The 13460-nt window shown below is 43.0% G+C and overlaps 1 protein-coding gene across 3 annotated transcripts in view; it reads right to left on the bottom strand.

Moving 5' to 3' along the window:
- Window positions 1-1430: 1430 nt before the first annotated feature.
- Window positions 1431-13460, bottom strand: part of LOC148024359 (putative AAA domain-containing protein C16E9.10c) — a 34466-nt gene continuing 22436 nt past the window's right edge. Inside the window, exons 3-10 of one of the 3 annotated variants that reach the window (XM_087693976.1) lie at window positions 6813-6965; window positions 6618-6734; window positions 5087-5191; window positions 4915-4980; window positions 4735-4799; window positions 2549-2750; window positions 2326-2457; window positions 1431-2246 (exon numbers count right to left, since the gene is read on the bottom strand). In XM_087693976.1, the coding sequence (XP_087550102.1) occupies window positions 2163-2246; window positions 2326-2457; window positions 2549-2750; window positions 4735-4799; window positions 4915-4980; window positions 5087-5191; window positions 6618-6734; window positions 6813-6965 (924 nt within the window). In that variant the 3' untranslated portion in view covers window positions 1431-2162. Of the gene's footprint in view, window positions 2247-2325; window positions 2458-2548; window positions 2751-4734; window positions 4800-4914; window positions 4981-5086; window positions 5192-5700; window positions 5831-5946; window positions 6011-6617; window positions 6735-6812; window positions 6966-13460 lie in introns of those variants that run through there. The other 2 variants (XM_087693977.1, XR_015693292.1) reach the window with 2 other exon arrangements.

A 13460-nucleotide genomic window follows, 5' to 3' on the forward strand; every position in this document is an offset into this window, starting at 1 on the left:
AGAGTAGAGGAGAAAGACAAGAGAGACCAAATAGAGCAAGAAAGTAGGAACTACACATCAAAGTGGTCAAATACAAACATGGTATGAACTCTGGACGCTTGTATACTGAGGCTAAACCATATTGTTGCAAAAGATCTTGTGCACAAAATTTGCACTAATCCTCCTAGATCATGGATTAAACCTATACATGAAAGCAATAAATATATGCACGCAAAGCATAAATGTCTGGACCAACCAAGACCAAAAGCATACACAATAGCACATGCAAGGAGGAAGAGAGGGGAGAGACCACAAAGGTGTGAGATAGAGCAGGGCAGCTGAAGCTAAATATCAAAATGATCAAATAGGTACATAGTATTAAACTCGAGAGCTTTGTAGAGTGAGGCCAATACTAGAAAGTCTAGAGACAGCCTAGGGATAAATAATGAAGGCCAACAACCTCTTCATTACAAAATCTATTGCTTTTCTGGAACCCATCTCATATATACTCGAGCACAAACAGGCTGACCAATCTCAGGTGCATAGATCTAATGAAACAATTTCTTAAGGGCCTACATATAAACTTAATATTGGTCCCAAATTTTGTGCTACATTTGACTCATCATGAAATCATTGCCAATGTTAAGATCCCGTGAGATAAATGCTCAATATGATCAGAGGGACTTCAAACTTCAAAACTTTACACTCATCCCTTTGCTTTCTCGCTTCTTAAATCGTCCCTACTAGATAAATACGGCTACTTTCCCATGGCACTTCCTGTAGGCAAGACCTTGCGATTACATCACCTTCTTTTTTTAATTATTGATTTGTTATTGCTATATATGGGCAATCCTTATGATAAGCTTTTAGCTTATCGCATGTTTACATGTTCAGGTGGGACAGCAGTAATGAGATGACTCCAGGAGATGTAAATGGTCCATGCAGAGTAATCTTGGAATGTTCCAAGAGCCATAATTGGGTTGCAAAACTTGGCCCTGACAGTCTAACAAGAATTCAACTGTGGCTGGACAACACCATAGCATTCCATAGTGTGGTGTGATCACGGAAAAGAGACCACATAACCTTTATACTTACCAGCACATGTCCTCTGATCACCAAAAAGAGATCACATTACCTTAATTACAAGTCCATGTCCTTGTCTACATCACTGGACAAAGAGTATGATTAGACACAGTATCATTACCTTAATGTCGACCATATTGTCAATGCAAAACAGAGTGGACAGAAATTACACCTTTCTGGGCTGAATCAAGGTGAGTGACTCATTAAATATCATACTTTCCATGTATCCTTTCAAGTTACACCTAGTTATCATTGGGGACCCTACCAATTCCTGATTTATCCACACGCCATCTGACCATGCAAACCAGACTATTTAAAAATGAAGTAAGAGGGAACAGAATAAAACACACCAATCCAACAACAATCTCTTGATCTGGCCACATGAACTGCTCCATCAATAGCTTATCGAAGGACAGGATATACAACAGACTAATCTATTAGACTATATTGTCTTCTCATTATTATACAACACACAGTATTGCTGCTCCTTCCCTCTTGTGTTGCTGTTCCCCTTACATGGAGTCCTGAGTATCAGTTACAAGGTGACACAATTATTTTCAGCTGCCACAACTTAGACAGTATTGCTGCTCCTTCCCTCTTGTGTTGCTGTTCCCCTTACATGGAGTCCTGAGTATCAGTTACAAGGTGACACAATTATTTTCAGCTGCCACAACTTAGACAGCAGGACAACGCACCATTCCTCTTCATCAGTTCCACTGAGAAAGCAAATATTTCTGAGAATAAAGATAGATAATCTATGACATCAGGAAACTCGAAAGACAGCATTGTAGAAGCTAGCCCGTGATAAAAAGCATTCACAACTTGCCACCCCACTAGAAGAATGCCTCTGAAAAGACCCCTTTCATTCCTTGTCTTCAATTGAACTTCATCCAAGGGCTTGATGGTATAGTATAGATCCTGTGGTAAGAGTGGAAGACAGCTTCAAAGCTTGCCATTCCACTATAAGAATGTCTCTGAAGGGATCCCTTTCATTCCTTGTCATTTATTGAACTTCACCCAAAAGCCTCATGGTATGGTATACTTCCTGTAGCAAGACTGGAAGATAGTGTGGTGAAAAGCATTCAGACCTTAGGATCCCACTATAAGAACGCCTCTGAAGGGATCCCTTTCATCCCCTGTCTTTGATTGAACTTTTTGGGCAGAGCTTCATAGTATAACAGATCCTGTAACAGTTTGTCACATTAAAATTCTTTCCTCCAAATCTTAGGATTGAATACAAAAAAACTTTCAAACATGATCAACCTGTTTTGACACAGATGGAAAAATCTGTGAAAGGGCAATCTCAAAATGTCGAGTACAAACTAGTAAAGGTTCATGCTTCTCTCCAGGTGTAGTTGCACTCTCTTGCAAGGCAGCAATGCATGCTTCATTGACCTGACCTTAAAAATTAGTATCACAACCAAAAGAATAAATCCAAATATACAAGAACCAAAAAATAAACTCGTGTGCTCAGGATTAAACATACTAGAGCAGTAAGGTCCGCCCCACTGAATCCTTCACATAACTTGTTGCCTGCAATTGAAGCAAGGTCCACATCAGCAGAGAGTGGTTTTCTCCGACTTAATGTCTTCAAGATGGAAAGCCGGCCTTCAGTGTTTGGCAAAGGTACATACAACAGTTTTCCAAGGCGACCAGGTCTCAACACTGCAGGGTCTATCATGTCAGGTCTGCACATCCAGATTTAACTGAGTGATTCCATTTGATTAATTATTAGCCTGTTTGAGAGTAGAATGAGGACCATCCAGCATTAATAAGATGATGCAATCAATCATACATACATGTACAAGACCCCAAGTAGCTTGACTGCAATGCTCTTTGTACCAGCGGTCCCAACACTCACCAAATATATAGGTGAAAAATCACATCCCTTGCCAAGTTTAGAGGCAAAGAGGGTCATCCCAGCCCACACTCATAAGGTAACCACCCTGAGCTATCCCAATGTTGAGTCCAAGCTTAAAGAGACCACTCCAACAAACTTAACCCTAAGGTTCTTTTTATAGGTTTCCTTAGCCTCATTTTAATCTCTTCACCTTTACCTCCTCAACTTACCATCCTAATCAGCTTAATTACCTCAAGCTTACCTCCTCAACTTTGGGCACCACCCGTGCTGACAATAGCCAACTAACTTCACCACTTGGTCTAATTTGATGTAGCATGTCTTGGATTCCCAAGGCTTGTGGGAACTTGTTCAGGGGCAAGAACCCCAGCCTAACCCCTGTTGGTTCTCATATGAGGTAGTTCACTCTTGGAAGAGCAGAAATGCCAAAGCCATCGTGGAGTTGATGCAGGGTCTTATACCAGAGTTTCACTCACAAATTCAGCACTTTGACCTTGCATCTAAGCATTGGGCACATCTAGTCAACTGCTATATGGCCTGAGATTGTATCCAACATATCAATCTCAACCACGAACTCGGAGAGTTCAAAATCACTGAGAGAGATGATTTGATTGTCAAAGTTGGCCAAATATCCACAATTACTCACTCAATTTGCCACAACTAGCTTACCCAAGTCAACCGCATAGATGAGACCATCAGTCTAGTTTATTCAGAAGCAAAGCACACCCAAATGGCCCCACGCCCCTATCTTATGTCTCACTTCCTATCCACACCAACTTCAGAGGGCTCAAAGTCACCCAGTTTACTCTTCTGTTGCTCAAGCTACCTCTAATCTCAAGTACTCATCTCATTCCCACCTCAATGTCTTTGGACATCATGTCTACACACACCCTCCAAATGAACAATGGGAAACACTCACCAAACTAAGGTCCATTATCCTTGAACAACCAAAGCCTTTCCTTCATCAACATCTTCATTGATTGGAGACTCCACTCCACACATGGTGTGTCTAGTCTGCTCTCTCCGACTGAAGGCATCGCCCAATATCCCAAGGTATACACTTCTACAAAGGTACAAAAATAAAGGTGAAGCATCTCTAAGAATATTTGTAACTTTCTTTGTGATGGTGCTAGATACTGTTGCATTCTAGGAATCAGACCTTTCCAATGCATTTGTAATAGTCCGGGATTAGACACTTCCTTGCACAAGGTAAGCCCACCTTGCTAGGATGCACTTGTGTTTCACGTCAAAAGTTTTGCCACCCATAAGGGGGAATGCTAGGAATATTCTCCCTTAATGTTTGAACACACTCGTGGTGTGTGTGCATGTTTTCTATCATGTATCACACCATGTGAGCACGCTTGAGGTGCATCAAAAAGGTCAAGCAATTTGGTGTCCCTCTTGGCCTACATAAAAGGACTGTGTACCCATGGTCCCATTGTGTCCGGATGTTCTTTTTTTCCCTTGTCAAAAAACACTCTCAGAGTCATTCTCCCTCTTTGCATCTCACACTCTTTGTGTTTCATCTCACATTTCCAATAGTTTGTGCTTTTGAAGAATCTCCTTTACAAATCTCATATAATTTGGGAATTCTTTGGGAACTCTTCCACATCTTGCACAGCCCCTCTTCCCTGCTTCCATTATCTTAGTTACTGAAGGGCCTTTCTCTCTGAGTTTAAGACATGTATATCACCACTATAAGACTAATCGCTTTCCATAACTCACAAGATCACTTCCTATAATCAACTCAGCAAAACATTATCAAAATCAATACAGATTTTACGTGTTTGTACAGACATCACTTAGATTATAACCTGTTTGTTGCACCTATCATGAAGACACCCTTGCGCTTCTCTGCACCATCCATCTCACTCAAAAGCTGCAAATAAAACCACATTCAAAAACTGAAATACGTGCTTATCCCTTCAGGGTCGATCAAGTAAGCATGTTAATCTCTAAAATGTTATTACCACTTCAAATATGGTTAAAATTACCTGATTCAGGACTCTCTCTGCAACAGCATTACCATCCATACCACGCCTTGGAGCAAGAGCATCCATCTACAAAAGCGAGTAAAAATTTTTGAGTCTGCTTATGGGGTGGTTTCAAAAATAATTCCTACCTGACTTAACTTTGCAATCATATGACTAGTAAAATAGCCCATACCTCGTCAAAAAAGAGGATACAAGGTGCACAAGATCGAGCACGAGAAAACAGCATCCGTACAGAGAGCTCACTTTCTCCCACATATTTGTTCAAGAGCTCTGGACCCTGATGAAACTTTTGAATGAATATGCAGCTTACACTCTCTCTCAGAATGCCCAGACAGATGCATAATCAAGAACATATGCATGGTAGTAAGAAACACATTGATGGAAAATTTTATGTCCAGCATGGATTTGTAACTTTAGCATAACCCTTTCATGACCTAGGCTTAACAAAGGGACAACTGGAATACCAAGTGAGACACACGGGCATGTGCCAAGGTGTGGATGTTGGGTGTTGGATGGTAAACACAAGAAGGATCTAGCAAGTTAACATGCAGACACTTCAGCCAGACCAAAGAATAATGGACCATCACACAATGCAGGAACCAAAGGATAGTCAATGAAAGCATATATGGATGTCAAAACAACTGTCATGGGGATGAGTTGATTGAGAGAAGACAAGAACTTTGTCAAAACTAGGATTGTTATTTTAAAGGAGAGATCTTTGTCAGATAGCTTGAGGTGAGGCACAGTCTCTTATGCAATGTCTTTGAATTTCGTTGCACTACCCACATTGACAAGAACCGGAGAATGATACCCAGCACATTAGAATGCCATTCATCCAGCTATTGAAATCGTGTCTTCAACTAGCGGAGTACAACAAACTGCTGTGCCAAAACCACTGTCATAGGTTCCACTCCACCTAGTATGAGAAGATGATTAGCCAAGCATGGTGAGAAAAATACTCACAAAACCATCCTCTCTGCTTACCCTCCACTAGATCCAGACCTTCCAGAATGAGATGAGAAATCTTGTTACCAGTACTCATGTGGTCAAAAGGGCAGATCACATATGATGTCTTGCAGTCATGGATAACGGATGGCTGCCAAGACAGATTGTGAACCTGAGAAACTTTTAAGAGTTGCTCCAGGCATTAGGCACATATCATACATGCAAGAATTGTAGCATACATTTGCCTTGCACCTAAGGAGTTAACAATTAACAACTTAGCAGCAGTAACCCTAGGCAAAAAGACTGTTGCAGCCTGACAACCTCAAATTTAATCTAAGTACTAAGAAGAGATGCAGACCAAGATAGCTTAGCTGTAATGAAATAAAACCCTCAACCAGAAACTCAAGACATGAGCTCACATTGAATGAAGAAAAGACAAGCTAGAACCCAGAAGAAAAGCTGAAATAGACCTACAGAACTTTCATGCAAAAGGCTTTTGCAAAGAAATCTGGACTATTCTGAAACAATCAGTGAGCTACCTTCAATAAGGATGAGAAAACATGAAAACAGAAGCAGCTAATATGGGTTAGTTGGAACACCATATAGGTGAACACAAAATTCTGAAAAGCTCAGGCATTACTTAGTCACATTGAAACTAAATTTCAAGTAAAGTCTGTATTAGCCCTACCACAGGTTAGATAAAGTGCTTCATCACATTGAATTAACTGCAAATTCACTCATGTTAGTTGCAGTCACACCTTTATATAGATAAAGTTAGCCTGAGCATCATTGGCTACTGCCTTGGCGACAAGAGTCTTGCCACAACCCGGGGGACCATACAACAGAAAACCTGTATCCATATCCAAGCCTAGTGCCTGCAAATCACCATCCAAAACTATAAGCAAGAGGCATTGTAACTGGCAAGAATGGCAATACAACAATGGCAAACCTACCTCGTAGTCTTCAGGATGCTTTATTCGTCTTGAAATAAAAAACTCCATGCTCTTTTGAACAGATTCGAGTGCACCCACATCATCCCATTTCACAGCAGGAATAGCAGAAAAACCTTCCCGCTTTGTTGATGGCTGAACTACTTTTAGGGCTTCCTTTTGAAAGACAAATCAAATTAAGCCATAAGTAAGTAAATTCAGTGTCTGTTGAATTATTTACATCAAAAGCAGTACAAGCACTTCCCTAGAAACATCACAACCACTAGCAAGGGTCAATAACTACTCAAGGATACTTGGAAGACAAATTGGGCTAGCCAATTTAATTATTGGTTGGTGAAACTAATTTTTTGAGCGCTAGAATAATCATTAAATTAATTTTTAAAATTAATGAAATTAATTTAATAAGCTAGATAATGCTGAAAAATGGGATTAGAAGGCTACCACTTGGCAAAACTTGCCCATGCAAGTGGTAAAAACGTTTTTAGGGGCTGGTGGAAGTCTACTCCAACCATTGTGAGAGAAAAGATGGCTGTTAAAGAGCAAGGAGAGGCTGTTAATGTGATTTGCAGCCACCGAGGGTCAGTCCTACAACATGTGACAGCAGTTTGGAGCCCTCTAGGAGCAGGTAATAGCAGCCCAAGGTCCTCCTGGTGCAAACGACAGCATACATGAGGGGGCAACAATCTTTCTGGTGGTCCTAAGCTGTAGGTGATAACTTCCATGGTTCTTTGAGCAGGGTAGCAATAGCTCTTTAACGTTTCTCGCAATGAAACTCTAAAATTTCTCTCTTTACAGCATTCTCTCTCATACCCCAACTATCTCTCAAGTTATCTCAACATTTTTTGACAGTTTGAGCCATTAAAGGAAGAGATTTCAGTTAATCTTTGCTATATAAGTCCTAAATTAAAGTAAAAATTAGGGTTTGATAGCCACCTCAAGATGCATGCTCAAAATTGAAGGCCTAGGACTTGAATTCCAACATCTGAAATTAAGGAAATTCAAGAAGATTCAAGAGGCTAGCCAACCATATCACATTTGGGGCTGAATTTGTCTTTTAAGGAGCGAGGTGAAAGTCAATCCCCAAGCAAACCAAGGGAGAACTTGGTTTGGAGGTTTACTAGTCAATTTTGACAACAAGAGGCATTTCAATTAGCATAGCAAATCAAAGGATCTCAGTTGTACTCCTTCCATTTGCAATATAAGATAAAGAAATACTGCAATGGGTGCCAGTTTTGGGGACAACAAGGTGTCCAATGTCCAAGATAAAAGTGATTAAGTGTGTATTTTTAGTTTACGTGAATTTTATGCTTGTTGTAATCAGTGCTTAATCAAGTTATTTACCACCCTATCCGAGAAGGAAAGCTGGTTTCAAACTACCTCCACTCCGGCCAGCCAATCCAATGGGGCTACAGCTCTTGCTACTGGCCCATTTGCTCCTTTGTTACACGCAGCTACTCAACATATGGCATATGGACAGTCTCAACAAACAGTCTCTTTCACTACCCCTGAGGGACTAGCTAATTGGTTTATGAGTTTCGATACCATTGAACTTTACGCATCCATTTCACATTTACCTCCATCTGGGACTATCTCACCCCCTCGTCAAGTATTTCATTGGCAGAGCCCTGCTAGTGGGTATATACGATGGTGGCCGTGTTGAACTAAACATACTTTACAGCTAATTAGCATCTTTAAATAGCCCCAAAACACACTTGATTAATGAACAACTAAACAAACTTGGTGCACGATTCAAGAGAGTTTCAATGGTCCCCCAAAACCCTAATTTTTTGGGAAACCCTTCAACATCTGTAAATAGACAGGCTGCCCACCATTGAACCTCATTTTTTCAATGCAAATTTCAGCCATCAACCTTCATCCATATGGTGGTCTACCTTTCGAGACTGCTACCACTCCTCCATCAACCCTTGCACTGCCTGGCACCTTCCTCTACAACTATCACCCATTGTCTAGCACCCTCCCTCCTGCTGCGTTCAGTCCCATCAATCACCATCAATGATCAAACTACCTCCTCCAACTTGCATTCGACCCCTCAACAGCCAGGCAACAATTGGTAGTTCCCTTTCACATCATCAGGCAATCTTATATACCTTGCTTCTAGCCCTCTTGCTTGTAGGCGACAGCTGATTGTGTTTTTCCTCCACGCAGCCCATCTACTACTGCGTTTCCGACCTTTTGCTATCACCCTCATCATCAAGCATCATCCTCTGCAATCGCCTCAACTCCCTGACACTCTAGTGATCAACGTTTATTGTTTTCCTCATCTTCCACACTCCAACTAGTGGTCACAGCACTTGGGATCCGTCTTCGGCGGACATTACTCTCTGACATTGCATTGCTCTGCCCTTGGGCATTCTGTACACTCTTACATTCATTCACTTCAAAGTTTCTTCTCTCTGTGTTTGTCTTTGTCTTTGAGTTTTGTGTTTTTTTTTTGTGTTTTACGTTTTGCGTTTAGGGTTTGAGTTTTGCTTGTCTCTGTTTGAGTCTTTGTGTTTCGGTCTTAGTCATACATGATGTGTTTCTTCAATGCAAAACCTAGCATATCTTCACATGGTATCTAAGTTGGTGCTATTCTAAAGAGTATCCTACGGTAATTATGGAGGCTAGTCTTTATGCGAGACTCACACACGGCTCGATTCTAATTCATAATGTCTCAAGCACTTTCTTCTAAGACTCCTATGACACCCTATTATGCTTCTCCATCATTGAGGCTCTAAGAAGCCATTATGGTCTCAAGGAAGAGATAGACGCATCTTCACCTTTACCGTCTTCTTCTTCTCATTTTGGTCACCTTACAAATAAAGAGTTTGACGAGTACTTGCGCATCATATACAGTTCGATTTACACTCCTCCAATGAGTGATACTGCTCCATCTGGACCAATTGCTGAGACTAGCCACCTCTCTTACCTTGGAGGGACCACGACATTCGGTGCGTCCGGCGATCCATCTCCTTCATCTCAACCAGACCTTATGTCAAGTTCGTATAACCCTTTTGAGTCATATGAGCCAAAACCCTCTCCCATTTTTTCTCTTGTTATGCAAGATCTGGATGGTTTTTAGTATGTTAACTTAAGTAGATGAGGCCCTCGAAGCAAATACCCTTTATCAGGTATATCCCTCCCATCTGTTTCATTTGAGCAAGTAAACCACACTTCTTAGCTTCCTCCCATCCCACCACTATCTTTTTCACCTTCTGATCTACTCATATCTTCATTTCTAAACCTAGTATTACATTCCACTTCCACTCAAAGCACACTAGGAGTTGGATCTTCCATCTCCGCTCCTAACACTCTCTTTCTCCATCCCACCATCTACCTATCCTCTATTCACTTCAACTCTTAGTGCATCGTTAGGAAAAATGCCACCCTTTAGCATTGTACCTTCCACCTTCCCTCCACTTATACCACACTCTTTCACTCTGGGACAACTGTGATGAGCATCCCTCTCTCTAACCCGAACACTCACAACCCCCCCACACGACCTTTCAAGACACAAGGATATGCATCCTCTGCTTATGGATTATCATCACGCATCTCTTGGATCACTCCTATGCAAGGATTTCCATCCTTTGCTTCCTGCGTCCCTATCCCTTCAACTTGGGCTCCACAGGCAATTAGTATGTCCATACCCAGTCCCTGCCCTAACCCACATTTGGATCCGCTATACACACTTCTTGTATGTATGGTGGGCACTTCAGATTTTTTTCCAAGCATACTCCACTCCCCCACCCCATCCACCCTACCCCCATAACACACCTTGTCACAACTCTATAGAAACAGAATTTGTATCATTTTTCATATATAATGATTTATTAAATTTGTTTCCTTTGCACTAATTAGATATAAAGAAAAGTGCATTGGAGCTGGTCACAGATTATGGTGAACCCACGCAGTGGGTTAGAGAAAAGATAGTTCACACTTCCACCTATATGGCCCGATTGGGCGCCTATGACCAGAACTCACGCATATCAGGGTTAGACTTGCACACGGAAAGGATTGATGTCTTGATGTGTGGGCTAGATCCGCCAGAACAGACAGTTACAATCAACAAGATGGCATGATCATGAAATGCTTGTACAATGTGCATGTGTGGATTGAAAGCTTGAAATGCACATTTCTTTGCATAGAAAAGTCACATGAAGATTTTGATAACGTTTTTGTGATGTACACGGAAAAAGCTTTCATATGACACCTATATTGGAGGGTCCCTAAAGTTTAGGAGGTCCCTAAATTTTAGGAGCCTCGAATTAGCCTAAAAATGCTAGTCCTAAGTGTTAGAGATCATAGCCTGTTTGGAGGGCAGGCTGCTGCACAGTCGGACCAGCAGGCTGCTGCACAGTCGGACTGTGCAGTCGGACTGCCACGTGGCAGTCCGACTGCCTGCAGCCGATTTATTCCAGGCTGCGCCCTATTTCTGGCGCCCCAGTTCATGGTTGTTTTCGACTATTTATAGTCGACGTCTCCAGCAGTCTGGCCACTCTTCTCTGTCGCAGATTACAGACCGGTGCCGTGCAGATTTCTGTCTCTGTTCACAGATTTCAGACAGCAGACAGTGCAGACTGCAGCAGACTTCGAGGTGGACAGCAGATCGCAACGTCGAGGTGGAGACACGCAGTCCAGCGCACTGCGCCCGTGTATATCTTTGTATTCAGCATTCTTTATACAGCAGATCTTCATTGTCCACTGTCTCTTTCTCTCCCTTCTCTCTCTGCGTTCTCTCTCTCTCAGTCCTACGCTTCCGCACCGCTGCACTCTGACATGGTATCAGAGCAGTGTTTGAGGGCTGACTGAGCGCAGAATCAACCTGAAGAGGAGTTTCCATCGCGACACAAATTTGCGTTTTTTGCGTTTAAGGGCAGACAGGAGGGCTGCGCCTTGGAACAAGGCTGAAACGAGTGTGGGCACACAGGAAAGGAGTATAGGTGGTGGATTTGCTGCTGTTTACTGCTGTTTGACGTGGAGGAAGTTTGAGTTTTCAACCTAAAAGTGCAGGTTTTGCTTTTTCATCGCCTCCGGCGGGTAAAGAAGCTTCGTGACGCGGAAGAGCCTTAGCAGGCTGAGTTTACCCAGTCAGAGGGAGCTGCTTTTGCGTTTGAGAAGGCATTGCAGGTGAAGATGTCTACAGAGATGGACTTGGAGTTCCAGGCGATTATGGACCGGAAGGTGCCTGTCCTACCGGCTCTTCCTATAGATCAGAAGCTCGACGGCGACAACTACCGCATTTGGCGCGTTATGATGTTGGCCATCCTTGAGTCCTATGATTTAGCGGAGTTGGTCCAAGAAGATATTGACCGGCCTTCGGTAAGAGATGAGTCCAAACTCTCTTCCGATGCTCGTGCGGAGTTGGCCAGGGCCCAGTCTCATTGGGACAAACTGAATGCCAGGATTCGATCCTTTCTCTTTCTATCATGCACTACAGCCGTGATCGCTCACATCGAGCACTTGACGGTGGCTCGTGAGATATGGCTGGAGCTTGATCAAATGTACAATCGGATGACCCTGATGAAGAGGGTTTCTTTGGAGGTCCAGATGCGGACTTTGTCCGTCAATAAGTCTTCTTCGCTCAGGGAACACATTAACAAGCTAAGGCAGCTACAGATGCAGGTTCAGAATGCGGGGAAGCCGATTTCCTCCGAAGACATGGCGATCACACTCTTGTCCCAGTTGCCGCCACGATTCGGTACATTTTACTCTGCCCTTATTGCTTCGGGGCGAGAGTCTACTCTTCGGTGGGAAGAGTTGGTTCCTATGGTCTTGGACCAAGAGGAACAGTTAAAGGGACAGAATGCTTCCAAGTCGGAGGCGTTGACAGGTCAAGCCTCTCAGAAGAAGGGGAAGGACCAAAAGAAGAAGAAGGGGGATAACAAGTCCAAGAAGGACAAGGAGAAGGACAAGGACAAAGACTCCACATGCCATATTTGTGGAAAGACTGGTCATTGGAAGAAGGATTGCCCTGACAAAGACTCGAAGGACACCAAGAAGAAGGAAACCAAGGATTCTGGAGCGGTGGCTGCACCCTCATCAACTGCATTTCTACATTTAGTTGTCATTGAGGACGCTTCACCGAATGCTTCTGATGCTGCGATGACGGCTCCCCAAGCTCGAGAGTGGATTGTTGATAGTGGTGCCTCACGGCACATGACTCCTTCATCAGATGGTGTTGCCCAGCTGCGACCTTCGCGTGGGCAGGTTCTCATTGGAGACAGCTCTTCAGTTTCTATTGCAGGTCGGGGTAAGATGCAGCTTATTCCGAATGGACGAGGTGGCACCCATACCTCAGAGGTTTTGCATGTACCAAGATTAGGGTACCATCTCCTTTCAGTTCATAAGATTTGCTCCCTTGGTCTTTTGGTGGAGTTTGACAGTTCTACTGTGCGAGTCCTTGATCGTGAATCGAGGAAGGTTCTATCATCTGGATATGAGGAGAACGGCTGCCCTCTCTACTCTTCTTCTTACCTCACAGTCACAGTCTGAATTATGGCATGCTCGGTTTGGTCACCTGAACTATGACTATCTTCGGAGGGCGTCACGTGGACAGCTTGTTCGAGGGTTGCCGGATATAGTGGTGAGCCAGCAGCCATGTGTCTCCTGCATACGGGGGAAGCAGCATAGAGATGCCATTCCCCACAC

The sequence above is a fragment of the Lygodium microphyllum genome, chromosome 15 (assembly GCF_053477565.2).
Source record: "Lygodium microphyllum isolate KBCC chromosome 15, Lygodium_microphyllum_v1.1.10, whole genome shotgun sequence".
Lineage (NCBI taxonomy): Eukaryota > Viridiplantae > Streptophyta > Polypodiopsida > Schizaeales > Lygodiaceae > Lygodium > Lygodium microphyllum.